General features: G+C 37.0%; 1 protein-coding gene across 2 annotated transcripts in view; it reads right to left on the reverse strand.

The window, feature by feature from the left end:
• Window positions 1-13674, reverse strand: part of prkar2aa (protein kinase, cAMP-dependent, regulatory, type II, alpha A) — a 41813-nt gene that overhangs the window by 5304 nt on the left and 22835 nt on the right. For both annotated transcript variants that reach the window (XM_017411353.3, XM_025004878.2), the window contains exons 3-5: window positions 11321-11356; window positions 4548-4684; window positions 1960-2066 (exon numbers count right to left, since the gene is read on the reverse strand). In XM_017411353.3, coding sequence (XP_017266842.1) covers window positions 1960-2066; window positions 4548-4684; window positions 11321-11356 — 280 coding nt within the window. The remainder of the gene's footprint in view (window positions 1-1959; window positions 2067-4547; window positions 4685-11320; window positions 11357-13674) is intronic.

A 13674-nucleotide genomic window follows, 5' to 3' on the forward strand; every position in this document is an offset into this window, starting at 1 on the left:
AATATTGTTTAAATAACACTTATTATCTGAATGAATCAACAGGTTAGCTTCTCTCTGACTTCTGGATAAAAACTGTCAAGTTTGTAATGTATTTTATAGTCCAATATATGGCCGTTTCCTTCTGGAATGGGAGTATGTTCGTCTATAATGAATTTTCTGTCTAGTCTTCCGATGACCAGCTTTTTTAAAGATATTTAATTTTTCAAAATAGAAAAAGTAAAAATTGCTACCATGTAAAAAGAGACATTCTGGGATCTAAACTTCAGTCATTTGTAAATGTCTGACATTTCAAAAAAATTAAAGCTTCATTGTTTCAACTGATTCAGAAAAGCATGAATGATTTATTAGTTTCAAAACTGGAATCTAGAAAGCCAACTGTGTAGTTTTCTTATTTCCCAACAAGGATCCGTTTCATGGTGTGAATGCCCTCTGTAATTATGTAACAAATTCTTCTGCCTCAGGGTTTGTGGAGTTTTCAATTATTTCCCGTATCATAGGCCTTAGAGCAGGACTGGTTTTCTTTTTATTGAAATGCTGCCAGACACAGGTAAGACAAGATCCTCAGTTTAACATCAACTGACGAGTCCTGATGACTAAAGCTGCCCAAAGGTCAGGGCATAAAGTTAGGACACACGATGAAGTGTGGAGGAGATACATGTACGTAAATACGGCTCAATGACAAAGTGAAAATATGAAACAAAAACCACTCAAACTACGTGTATTCTGTTTTTGTCTTTTGATGATTCCTGCAACACTGTGTCCATGTTCACAGTCTAACCTGCTAAAGTCATTAGCTTCCACTTATGCCTTTCTAAGGAGCACAGAAAACCCAGAGACCGTACATAATCAGGCAGGCGTGGCATCAGTGCACATTTTATACAGGGAGTAGGAGCAGCACATTGAAAGATGGTGCCTAAGAGGAACTGAGACAATCGACTGAACTGATTTGTCAGATTAGGAATGAATGTGGGCCAAACAATGACCAGACAAGCACCGGCAACAAATCGATTCTCTTTCACATGGCAGAAATCAAACCTTTTCAAACACATTTTTGAGAAAAGTAAATACAACCTAAATAAAATCTATAACTTGATGTTATGTTGTGATTATAACTAATTGAAGCTGCAGCAATTTAAAACTGGTGAACTCTACACTCAAGCAGCTGTCACAACTGCACACTCAGAGAGAATGCTAATATTTTTGATTCAAAAAGTGTTTTGTTTTCACATTTAAATGTCAATGAGGACGAGTTTCTTGTTCCTTCATTTTAATGATGTATTCCAACTCTATCAACAATACCTGCAATGTGAAAAGCTGTGTACACACCATGTGTTTTCACATGTAATTCAGCAGGAAAATTACACAAACAGCCTGCAGGGCTTTGTCTGCATAGATATAAAGACCAACTACAAAGGCACAAGGTCTACAGTTCGATATTATCTTAAAAAGTAAAAGCACATTTTAATTACCATGAGCAATAAGTAATATTTGCCCAGAAGATTGTAAAGTATGGTTGTGTTTAATTAAATTGGAATACAATAATCCTGTTTTTTAAACTGCAATTTAGGCAAAAAGACACTTAAACATTGTGACAATTGAAATAAAAGCAAAAGCTGAGTTTAATTTAACTCAACTCCACGACAAATGTAAAAAAAAAAAATAAGTTAACACACAAAAGACCAAACTGCTGTGGTAAAACCATAAACTAGGACACAGTAGGAACACAATACCACATTACTGCATTAAATAAAGCCATTCTAATCCACCTATTTACTGAGCATAATAAAGCATAAAGTAAATATATGATTCATGAATATATGAGTCTTTTGTTATTGTTTTTTTGACTCAATTGGGCTGTAAACCATGGTTATCTAACATTCAAGCTCCCTAAGTCAAACAGACAGTATATGAATAAATAAACAGAGTCAACTTTAACGAGCCAACAACTGTACCTCATACCTCTCTATAACATAAAAGTTGTCTCCATCGTCTCCCTGGTCAATGACGTGCTCCTGGGGCTGAACCTTTAACTCAAACATAGCGTCCAGCACCTGTGAGAACTGCTCCTGGAGGAGAAACAAGAAAATATCACACACATGAAGAACACAACTGAGGAGTAATAGTAAAAACAACTTCAAATGTTTAAACTGTGTGAATGTTTTTCCTGGATATGGACAAGATGAAATTTTATTTATGACAAAGCCCACAAAGAGAAGAGGCTACATTTTCAGCTTCCCAAGACAGAGTCTCTAATAATATTCGGAAATATATATAATCCCAAGTGTTGTTGCTAGCTCTGGGATAGAAAATGACTTAAAAATGTTAAATAAATATAAAACACATATTTAAGGCCAAAACAACAACAATAAAATCCATTGTAATGGTTGGAGAGATTACATTTGCTTTCAGGAAAATAACTTGTGAGCCAAACAGGAAAATTACAAAAGAGCAGTTTTACTGGAAAATAGAAATCAAGCACATAGTATTATGAAAACTCAATAAGAGCAGCTACACTGACATCTGGAGTTCTAGTCAATAGGATTACTGCAGATGAAGCTGAAAGAAGCCCTTTATGGAGCCATAAAAATTAAGATATTTAAAATTGGTTTTAGCAATAAAATGCATTTATTTTTATGTGACCTATCCTACAACCCCTGGCAAAAAGTATGGAATCACCAGTCTTGGATGAGCACTCATTCAGACATTTCATGCTGTAAAACAAACTCAGATCAAAATCATGATACAATAATAAGGTCATTCCAAGATGCAACTTGTTGGCTTTCAGGAACACTCAAAGAAATGAAGAAAAAACATTGTGGAAGTCAGTAAATGATACTTTTATTGACCAAACACAGGGAAATAAATATGGAATCACTCGATTCTGAGGAAAAAAGTATGGAATCACTCAAATTGGAGGTAGAAAATAAGGACACACCCAGTCTATTTTCTTTCCCTAAATGGACACCTGTCCCAGATTAGATGTGCCCGTTAGTCTGCAGTTAAAAACACCTGCAGTCATGACACTTTGAAGGGCTGCTGGACGACGTGGAGTAGCAAGAAGCATNCTCGAACCGACTGTACTCTGAACAGGAAACAGGAAACAGAAGCGGCATCAGTTGGTTCAGCTGGGTGTAAAACCTAAAACTAGTTGTTCACCTGCAGAAGAGGACCATCAGCCTAACGACCGATCGTTAGGGCCCTGATGATCAAAGTCCTCCTGGCTCTGAACAGCAGACACAGTGTTCCTCTGTTTGTGCCAGGGGACCGGATCTTTGGATGAACCAGTCTTTGCTGAGTGTATCTTGGGTTTTGAAAGCCATTGGGACGTCATGTTTAGAAAATAAATGTCTCAGCTTCTTTGAAACTCCCAGAACAGACAGAATGACCCCTGGTCTGGGTCTGGGTTAAAGGTCCTCTTTTTCACCCAGTCGCTGGCTGGAGTCCTGTTTGAATTTATCTGCTTTCAGGAAGGCCCAGTTAGGATATCCACATGGCTCCAGGGCCCATCTTGTGTGGGATTTCTCCTTGGCTCCTGAGTTAGTGGGAATGCTGTCTGCCCTGTGGTACAAAGTTCTAATGACTCTTAACTTGTGCTCCAGAGGGTGATGGGAGTCCAACTGTAAGTACTGTACAGGTGTCATCAACATACCTGAACCAATGGCTTGGTGGTTTCCCTGAGAAGGAGACCAAGGCTCTCTTTTCTACATCCTCCATGTGCAGGTTTGCAACAACAGGAGAAACTGGACCCCTCAGCACACCCATGTTTCTGTCTATACTATCGCCCCCCATATGTGAAGTAGGTTAACTGTAGGCACAGTTTCAGGAGTTGGTGTCTGATTTTAACCTTAAGCAGACCCTCTCCACAGCTTCAGCAACAGGAACGCAGGTAAAGAGTGATGTGACGTCAAGAGAGTCCATAGTTTCATCGTCTCCATGATTACGTCCTTCACCTTCTCCTCCATGGTATTCTGGATGTGATGTTCTGAGCTGCTGACTAACGGGCCGAGAACAGACAGCAGATATTTAGAAACATTGACAGTTAATCCTTCTAACAATCGGTATCAAAGATACGTCTGATTTGTTCACCAGTCCTCAGAATCGAGTGATTCCATATTTATTTCCCTGTGTTTGGTCAATAAAAGTATCATTTACTGACTTCCACAATGTTTTTTCTTCATTTCTTTGAGTGTTCCTGAAAGCCAACAAGTTGCACTTTGGAATGACCTTATTATTGTATCATGTTTTTGATCTGAGTTTGTTTTACAGCATGAAATGTCTGAATGAGTGCTCATCCAAGACTGGTGATTCCATACTTTTTGCCAGGGGTTGTAGAGTGGTGTTTTTATGCCCTAACTGTAGAATATCATAAACTGAAAACACATTCAGCCAGCTGCAACAGTTATCTTACCAGCAGGCAGAAATTGGGAATTTATTTGAAAAAGATATCTTTACTTTTTGATTTTTGTGTGTGCACACAGTTTAGCCATCTATCTGCACAGTTTGCTGCGACAGATGTGAATTTCTCTATATTTTATGGTTAATCGTACTTGGTCTAGTGTTTTGAAGAGAAGGATGTCTCGGCAGGCCTCCTGCAGTCTGCAGCGCTGTTCGTCTGTTTTTGGGTGAACCACTCTGGGCTCAGTGTCTTCATCATCCTCGTCTGGATTGAATGCCTCTGCACACACTGATGGAAAGACATTTAAATCAGATTTACACACGGACAGATCCTGTGTGATTATGCTGCAATTACACCAAGTAAGAATAGACTAAGAGTTGTCACTGTAACTGAACTGTCTTAATCTAAGCAAAGGTATTGCTTCTAATACATTCTGGTCAAACAGTTGAAGAAAAGCTAACATCGATACAAAGAGAAGATATTGAACAACAGAATGAGTCGATGGCCTGCAGGACAAGCAGACACGCTGGAGGAGCCCAGAGGAGGAAATGACACATGCACTCTAACATGTTTTGCCACACTAGGAGACAAACACTGACAAGGTTGTTTCAAATTGTCACTATGTATCTGTGTTTCCTTAACTCTGCAGACGCACTCCACTTCTCACATGACATTTAAACAAAACACGCCGAAGACTCCAAGTAACATCTTTTCTCTCAGGAATCACACCATTGATGTTTGCTGCAGTGTGACCTCTCGAGTCTCAGTGTGTCAGCTCCTTTTGTTCAGCTTCATCATGTGGTAAAAATCAATAGACCAAATAAAAATGCAGTCAAAATATGAGTCCAAGTGGTCTGCCAAAGATGCTGTCGTTAACTGCAAACGAGAATCAAACTTAAACCAAGTTTTAAAGGCTTTTAGTGCAGTAGAAACATTCAGTGATATGTGATCTTCACTGGTTTGTACATTTTAGATCAAATAAATCCAAGACTGAATGGTTTGCATTATAAACGCTGTCAAGACATCCACCTGCCACTAAAACAATATAATTAAAAACTACCTGAATCTATAAACCTTAGTTAACTTGCAACATGGAAATATGAAATGTGTTACTTCAGAGCAGTTTTCAGTAAAACATTTTAAATGTAAACTGTGTAAAGGGTGCATATGTCCACAAACTCTCCTAAAGATTTTTCGTTTCTGCTTGAAAACTAAACAGATGGCAGGAAATGAAACTTTTCATGAAACAATCTTTTGTCATGAATACAACTATTATGTTCTAAACCTCTTGAATAAATGCTTTTCCAGGATTTGTCGATACATTTCTGATGACTTGGGGCCTCATGTCGCTGCAGCACATTATATAACATCATTGTGGATTTAAGGAGAAAATTATAGCAATCAATAAAGTTATTCACGCTAAACAAAAATCCAAGTCATCATATAACTGATGGCTTTTTTTCTTCAGTGGGTAAAAGGTTCAGCTGACATCCAACCTCCTGTCAAAAGACTTTATAATGCAGAATTTATAAGCATGAATTTTTATTCTTACAAAGAACATAGAGAAACAAGCAGAAATGGTATTACACTGTATCCTACAGCCTGTGGTCGACAACAACTCGGAGAAAAATAACTTCATTTGTGACTGAACTGTAAAAACCTGACGTACCCTGCAGCACTGAGACGGCCATATGCTTATTACCATGGCAGGGCATCTGCAAACCTGCTAATCTGATTCTTTTTGCAAACCTATGTGTTGCCATTCTAGCCAGAGTTCCTGTTTCCCAACATCTAAAGCACGAACAAACACACCTGCTGCTGATTTATAACCTTTCTAACATTTCCGCATGATCGTGTCATCATTGTAAATTTATTGTGACTGTGCAGGCCGCTCCGCGACCTTGATTTGCTGTGGAAATTTGTAGTGGCATAGTTCTTGCTGTTTATGCTGCTTCACAGTCACTCATGTGGAAACTTTATTAGAAGCAAATAGATTTCTGCAAGCAGTGAAAGCTGCGTGCACTTCCAAACACTTCTTGTGTAACTGGCCTGTGACGAAGATGATTCATCACGTCTCTCTTTACCTGCTAGACTGAGCTGACAGTCCCGAACCTCCATACGAGAGGCCGAAGTTGTAAAAATGTGACTTAATAAAAGATCAAGAAAATTCTGTTCACTCTTGCATTGCGTGTGCTGCCAGGTATTATGTTTCCAGCACTGCTGATATAAATAACCCTTGGTTTACTGGCTGACTCTTTGCACATTTGGGCTCTAAAAGTGAGAGGCTCAACGTCAGAGTCTGTGCAGCAGCTGCCTCCTTCTCACTTGTTGTGGTCCTTATCAGAAGGTGTGGTCCAACACAGGCTGAGAGACGTAATGTAATGATATCCTCATACGCTGGAGTCGTTCACAGAACTTTTACTTGTAGTTACTGGGTGTAACTTCAGCCCTGTGAGTGTGTGCAGCACGCTGAATGTAAACACAATGCTACTGGAGACACGGAAACATTTTATTAGCCTTGTACAAAAAAACCAAACCCATCACCACAAATAATTCAGTTTTACTTTCTTTTACCGTTTAATCCCACATTTATGGCTTTTACTGTTCTAGTTTGTTAGTTTCTCTCAATAATTAAGTTATTTTGACTTGTAACACAAACATAAAAATGTTTAACACACTCAAACACACCCTGTACATGGCTAAAGCACTTTCTTCTGGTTAGAGCCTGACCTCAGCAGAACAGCAGTGGACCATACCAACTAATACAGACGAGCTGAAAAAAATACAACAAAGATTTCTAGATGTTTATCTGGCTTCCAAACTTCTCAGGTGGGAGTTTCATTCGGTCAGAGGGAATCTGTAGGGAATTCACAAAGATCTTTTGACATTAAACACTAAAAATACAGAGCTAATGTCCAGATATCCGACACCACAAGATACCCCTGACTGATCAAAGGTGTTTTGGTGGCATTATACTTTTCTCTCTTTTTTGTCTTTTTGGAAGAAAAACATAAAAACATTTACAATTAGTTTAAAGGTTTTGTGCAGTACTGTAAATGACTATAGTAAAAAAATCACAAATTCTAAAAAAAAAACCCCACCCATTTATAGTATTTCAACATGCATGACAAAACTATAAAGGAGTATCCTCCTGTGCTACTGATTTGTATACCTAATTTACCATTTGTTGGGAATGTTTGAATTGTTAAAAAGTACATTAAGGCTCACTTTAAATTAGACAAAGTGTTTCTTAGGATAAAATGAAGTGGGATTGCACACCCTTTGTCTCCAACTACCTGCTAAAAGGTTTAGGTTAGGTTCAGTTCAGCATATAAATGTGCATTTAGCAACAACAGCAACTGAGTGTTTTGAGCGTAAGTGAAGGTCGCCATGGTGACATTAATAGCTAATTGAGTAAAGACTGTAACTCTTGATGACAGTATTGTTACTCTGAGAAATGCAAAGCTTTCCTTAAAACATTGATGTGACATTTATGTTTCTGGGCTGAAAAATGAGCCTATTATAAAGAAGAAAAAAACAAAGTCACTTCCTGTTTTGTTTTTTGTTTTTTAAATCCTGCTCTCAGTTTGTTTAGGTGTCCAACAGTTGGTCATTTAAAGGCTTCTAACACAAAAAGTGCAAGTCTTTTGGTTTGAACAGCTTCATTGTAGGAAAACAATTATTTTCATCTGTTTTGATGAAAACCAACTATCCCTGTAGAGGAAAAAGTGTTGGCTCTTCGAAAAATTATTAGTTTTGGGACATATTTTGTCTCTAAATTACTGTCAGTTTTATTTCTGGCATATTATTTTACTGACTGGAAGATTAGCATAAAAAAACAGTATTTTTTTCCAGCATTGGCTTTTCTATAAATAAACTTTATTATTTGTAGTACACACTTTATGTCCGCAAATAAATCATAAAGCATCAAAAAAGCCAGGAGTTAGAGAGGAAGTGGACTCCCAGACTTTATCTGTTGTTTTTCATCAATTTGTATGAGCATGGCTACTCCCCATCTAGATAAAATATTTGCACTGCTTACAGTGGAACATAAATTTAATACACAGTCTCTTCAAATCACTCTATGCTAGCATTAATAGCCTAAAACTCTAAACTTCACAACATTTTGATTATGAATGGCACAGTATGAGAAGAAATTAAATGTCTGTCTTCTGTGCACAGAATTTAATGCAACAAGCTGTTAGGAGTTGTGCAGGCTTTATGTCTAAATTTAGCTTAAACGACTATGTTCATCTTAGACTGATTGAAGAATCACCTGGATCAGATGCATACAATGCATTTCTACTTTAAAAAGCTAGACAGCATGATTTAATTTTTAATCTTATGGCTTAAATAAAGGTGAATACGAGCAGTGAAAGACAGGCTGACTTGTCTGGACTTTTCCAGCTTCTCCTCACCAACCACCCCGTTTATTAAATTAACATTTCTTTTCTGGTTTTAAAAAAGAATGATTTAAGACAAATCACTTACATGTCTTGACTTAAGCTCAACAAAATTAGCTTTTGCATGCTCTTAGAGCCAATTTATCCTGATTTTGGATGATCTATAGTTAGGGTTACAAAAGTAAGATAAAGCCAGTAAATCAAAAAATTCTGGGAGCAAACAAATAACTCCAGGTACCAGCAGGCAAAACAGAAAGTGGAACAATACGCCTTACAGCGAATATCAGCACGTAGTACTGTAGCTGGTGGACAAAAGAGAGGAGAACTTTACTTTCAGCTCTGGGAACATCTGTGATACTTTGACACATCTGGGAACACGCTGGTCAGTCGTGAGTTTACTTTGTGTCAACTCAGACTGGAAACAGCTGGTGAATCACAATGTGAGTCGCAAAAGTTTCCATCCTCCTATTGTCACCCAAGGCTTTTTGAAAAGACAAAAACCTCCTCAAACTAATGTTTTTTTGTTCATCGACTGAAGTTTAATAGAAATATATTCATTGTGATTACGAGATTTACTGAAAATTAGGAGCCCGTTCAACTTCAGTTACAAAGTATTTGATTACTGAACAATTTTGTGATAATAGTAAGTACAGTACAGTGATATAGTATATTTTTTAGTATAGTAGCCTATACTTTGTTTTTTTTACTAGAAAATAACTAAAATGCCAGTAAGATTAACACCAGTGGTGTGCACCTGGTATAAGGGCTACATGATTTTTCATTTCAGCTTCAATGGTGTGATTTGTCTTTGCAAGATGCTAAACATCCTATACCAAGAAATGCAAATTGTCTAATAAGGGATTTAGAAAAAAATATTTTAAATAATCTAAAGTCTGACATTAACGTAATTCACTTAGTTTTACTGATGATTGGATTTTTTTCCTAAACTTAATTCACAAACTGAGAAATTAGCAAAGAACTGGAGGGATATAAAAAGAGAATGTAGAATTTCAGATTTAGTTTTTGTTTTGTTTTTTCCCCCCCATCTAATGTGTGGAACAGCAGAAGCTCCCATTAGACTGGGCTTTTATGTTTGACAGAAATAAAACTGCCTCTCTGCTCACACAGGAGATATCACCTGTGGACTGCACAATCCTTCTTCCTGTGGCACGGGGGCCACTGTGGTGGGGCTCCTTGTTTTGCAGCTGAAGAAAGGCACCAAAAGCGGGTGCATCTGTGTAGCTTTCTTCCTTCCTGATTAAATGAGCTGCAAACAACTAAAAATCAGCAGTGAGCCTCCAGCTTTTAGAAGAGTCTGAAATACTGCCACCAGAGGAGCACTAAAGAGTCTCATTCTGAGGAAGAAGGGAGATGTAATAATATAATGAAAATAATTCACTTATTTAATTTCTGCAATCTAATTATGTGGTAATTTTTTTAAGGCATTTGTTAGGTTGTATCTGCAGCGTATATTTAAAGGTTTCAAATATAAAATGTGAATTTACCAGATACTGTTGAATTTTTTTTGTTTTTGCTATGAGCGGCTGTACTTTAAGTATGCCATTTTGATCTCATGTTCCTTTCATTTCAATATTTATCAGACCAATACTGAGTAAAACAAAGAACTGAATTAGTCCTTAAAATTATAGCACATTACAAAAAACTTCTTGTTTGTTCAATAGCTTTAAATAAATTTTTCCTTTGGGAGAAAATCTAATTTAGGTCCCTGAGAAAACAGTCACATAAAACACACGAAGAGGGGAGTTTTGGAGAACATACAAACAATAACAGTATAATGACAAAAACCCTTAGTGATACCCTTTAAGAAATATGATGGGCATTTTCAGTGATGTTCAGTCTTTTAGTTGAATTATTACAATATTTCTTCACTTAAAAAAAGGTCAATACATCTTATAATATTACAACAACTAAGGTCTGTGGACCACAAAACATTTGCCTTCGTAATTAAGACTTTACTACACAAGCTGAAGGGTTAATATAATAATATACATCATAATGAGGTTGTGGTAAGGACAGCTGGTGAAATGACGACAAAAAAGATAAACATCAGCTGACACACCCAGAGCCTAATCAAAGTGCAGCGCTCTGTGACGGCTGGCGTCATTCAATCACTCATATGTAAACACTAGATGGCTACAACAGAGCGTGAGAAAACAAGCGTGCTGTTCACACAGACCACAGACACCAACGCAGAAAAACAGACAATGCCAGTGCACAAAACACCAAACACTCCATCAGAGTGGAGCTTCTTAATATTGCACAAATATTCATTATCTAAACATTGCCTAAACATTGTCAGTAAAACTACCACTTATCCTCAATAGTTGCACAACACACAGAAACGCACCAATAAAACGCGGGAAAGCCAGTGAGGCAGTGATGTACGCAACTACACACCCAGTGTGGATTACACTTGAGGGACATGACATCAAATGCACAGAAGCACACAAACAGACAAGCACAGACCCACACAAGTAAAAATCACACCCACTCTTCTTACCTGACACTCTCCTGCTGAATCTGCTGGGTGGCGGAGCTGCAGAGAAGAAGAGAAAAGAACCAAAATTAACATCACTGTCGTAACATTTAGCACAGCTTTGCGATTGTTCTGAAGTTCTCATCAATTTGGGCTGTTATGAATAGATTGGGTTTACAAAAATGAAAGAGGGAGACGTCAAAAAGAGACATAAAGGAGAAACTAAATGTTTTACTTTGTTAGGAAACCTCCTCAGTTAGAAACAGACTATTGAACAAGACCTTTAAAGTAACATCAGTACTGAAGAAAGGCAGCTTCAGTGACGCCGTCGATGAAAGCAACAAGAGAAAAAGGTACGGAGCTGACAGAGTAACAACAAAAGACCTAAGAAGACAAATAAACCGAGTGGGCAAGAAAAAGTTCAGAAAATGTACCATTGTCTTCAAATGTAAAGAATGATACAGTAAGAACCAGATACAGATAAAAGCATGAAAAGTCATATTCCTGCAGAAGAGAACAGAATATTGTTTAATGGGTGCAAAACTGAAAAAGCAGTAAAATCCAAACATGATCGGACTCATTTTTTATTTTCAAAATGAGCTCCTGGAGCCAAACAGAAAGAAGTACAACAAATCACAATCACAAAGTCAAATACTAAAAATAAGTAAAGATATAAGTAAACTAGTTATCGTACATTAGTAAAGTTGCATTACATATAATTAGACATTTGTAGCTAGTAACACATTTCTGAGAAGGTTTTTGAACTTTTTGTTTTCTGAAAGAGAACCGAGCTTCAAGCTGTTGAAATTCCCCATTTAAAATCACACAGATATTGTTTGGACACTGTTACTGTTTCAAAGCCATAGTGATTTTCTCTGCAAGTAATTCAGTGCTCAGGTACTCAGAACTGCAGGTACAGGCCCTGTTTCGATGCCTCGAGCTAAACAGAACCGGTAGAGCTGCCAAAGACCTAACAAGTGTAGAGGTATTCATGCATACCAACAAGCTTTGTTCCTGTAATTGATTTAACGTCTGGGTCAGCAATTAATCCAAGTGTGTTTGATAAAATATGCTTCCATTCTTCCAACAAATCCATAGTTAATACAGAACTTGGCTTTAACAAATGTTGATTAAATAAAACACAGGATAAACATCCTGTACAAAGCAGAGGCTGCTTCCAGGAAATGTTTAAACAGCAACTATAACCAAGTTTAATTTCTGCTTATTATCTCAGTGCTGTGCATTAGACATGAAACAATATTCATTACTGAAAGGATATTCTAGGAACAACAGAGAGAAGAATAGAATGACTTTACTGTTCATTGGGACTAATAAAGATAAACAACTTGAGGTTTTTTTTTTTTTCCACATTATTGCTATAAAACTACTTTTAAGGCAATAAAATAAAATTTAAAACTTCTTTGTACCTGCTACTTAAATACCATGGTTACTGCTCCCCTCTGAGTGAGGAGCTGAAAACAAACCTTTTTAAATATGTGAAAATGAGGAAGGTTCATGATGGACATGTCTTAATGGATAACCTGTCTTTTCCAGGTTTTTGTCTCCAGAACTCCAAACAAACCCGCTGAAACTTAAATGGTAGGATCAGTAACTTTGGAGAGGGGCTTTTAGTCTTTTAGGTTCTGTTGTTACTTCTATGAATAAACTGGATCTCCACTTTAGTTTGTTTAGCTTCACAACTAAACATTGATTTTGCCGTTAAACTTTCCATTTTCTTGCTAACCTTGCTTAGACTACAGACACTCTAGTAACTTGCTCACCACTAACTCCATCTTTTGTAATAAATTTAAAGTTCTGAACTGGGAATGTTTGTAAGATAAGTCATCGGATATAAGAACAATTTAGGTTTCCAATGAATATGAATTTGACCTACAACATAATGAACACTGTATTGTTAATATTACAATGTTGATGCTAATAATTTACAGTGCATTTGCAATTTTAACATCTGTTTTTGTTGCCACTGTGGTTTTTTAAACCACCAAGCACAATCTGCCTTATCATATCCTGATGAGGCATTTTTTCCAAGGTCATGCCTTTTGTTATGCTGGTTCTGGATATTGGTTAGCGTGCCAAGACCTTTTTAGCATTTATCTTTATAAAGTGTATAGTTTGCATAAATGTGAATCTACGTACAGTGTGTGTGGTCAGAGTCCATAACGTATTTTCTAACACTGGGTTTGTTATTAATCAGCATTTATGGTTCATAACTGCCACAAACAGATATACAGGTGCTGGTCATAAAATTAGAATATCATGAAAAAGTAGATTGATTTCAGTAATTCCATTTAAAAAGTGAAACTTGTATATTATATTCATACATTACATTCAAACTCATATATTTCAAATGTTTATTT

Source organism: Kryptolebias marmoratus, linkage group LG8 (genome assembly GCF_001649575.2).
Source record: "Kryptolebias marmoratus isolate JLee-2015 linkage group LG8, ASM164957v2, whole genome shotgun sequence".
Lineage (NCBI taxonomy): Eukaryota > Metazoa > Chordata > Actinopteri > Cyprinodontiformes > Rivulidae > Kryptolebias > Kryptolebias marmoratus.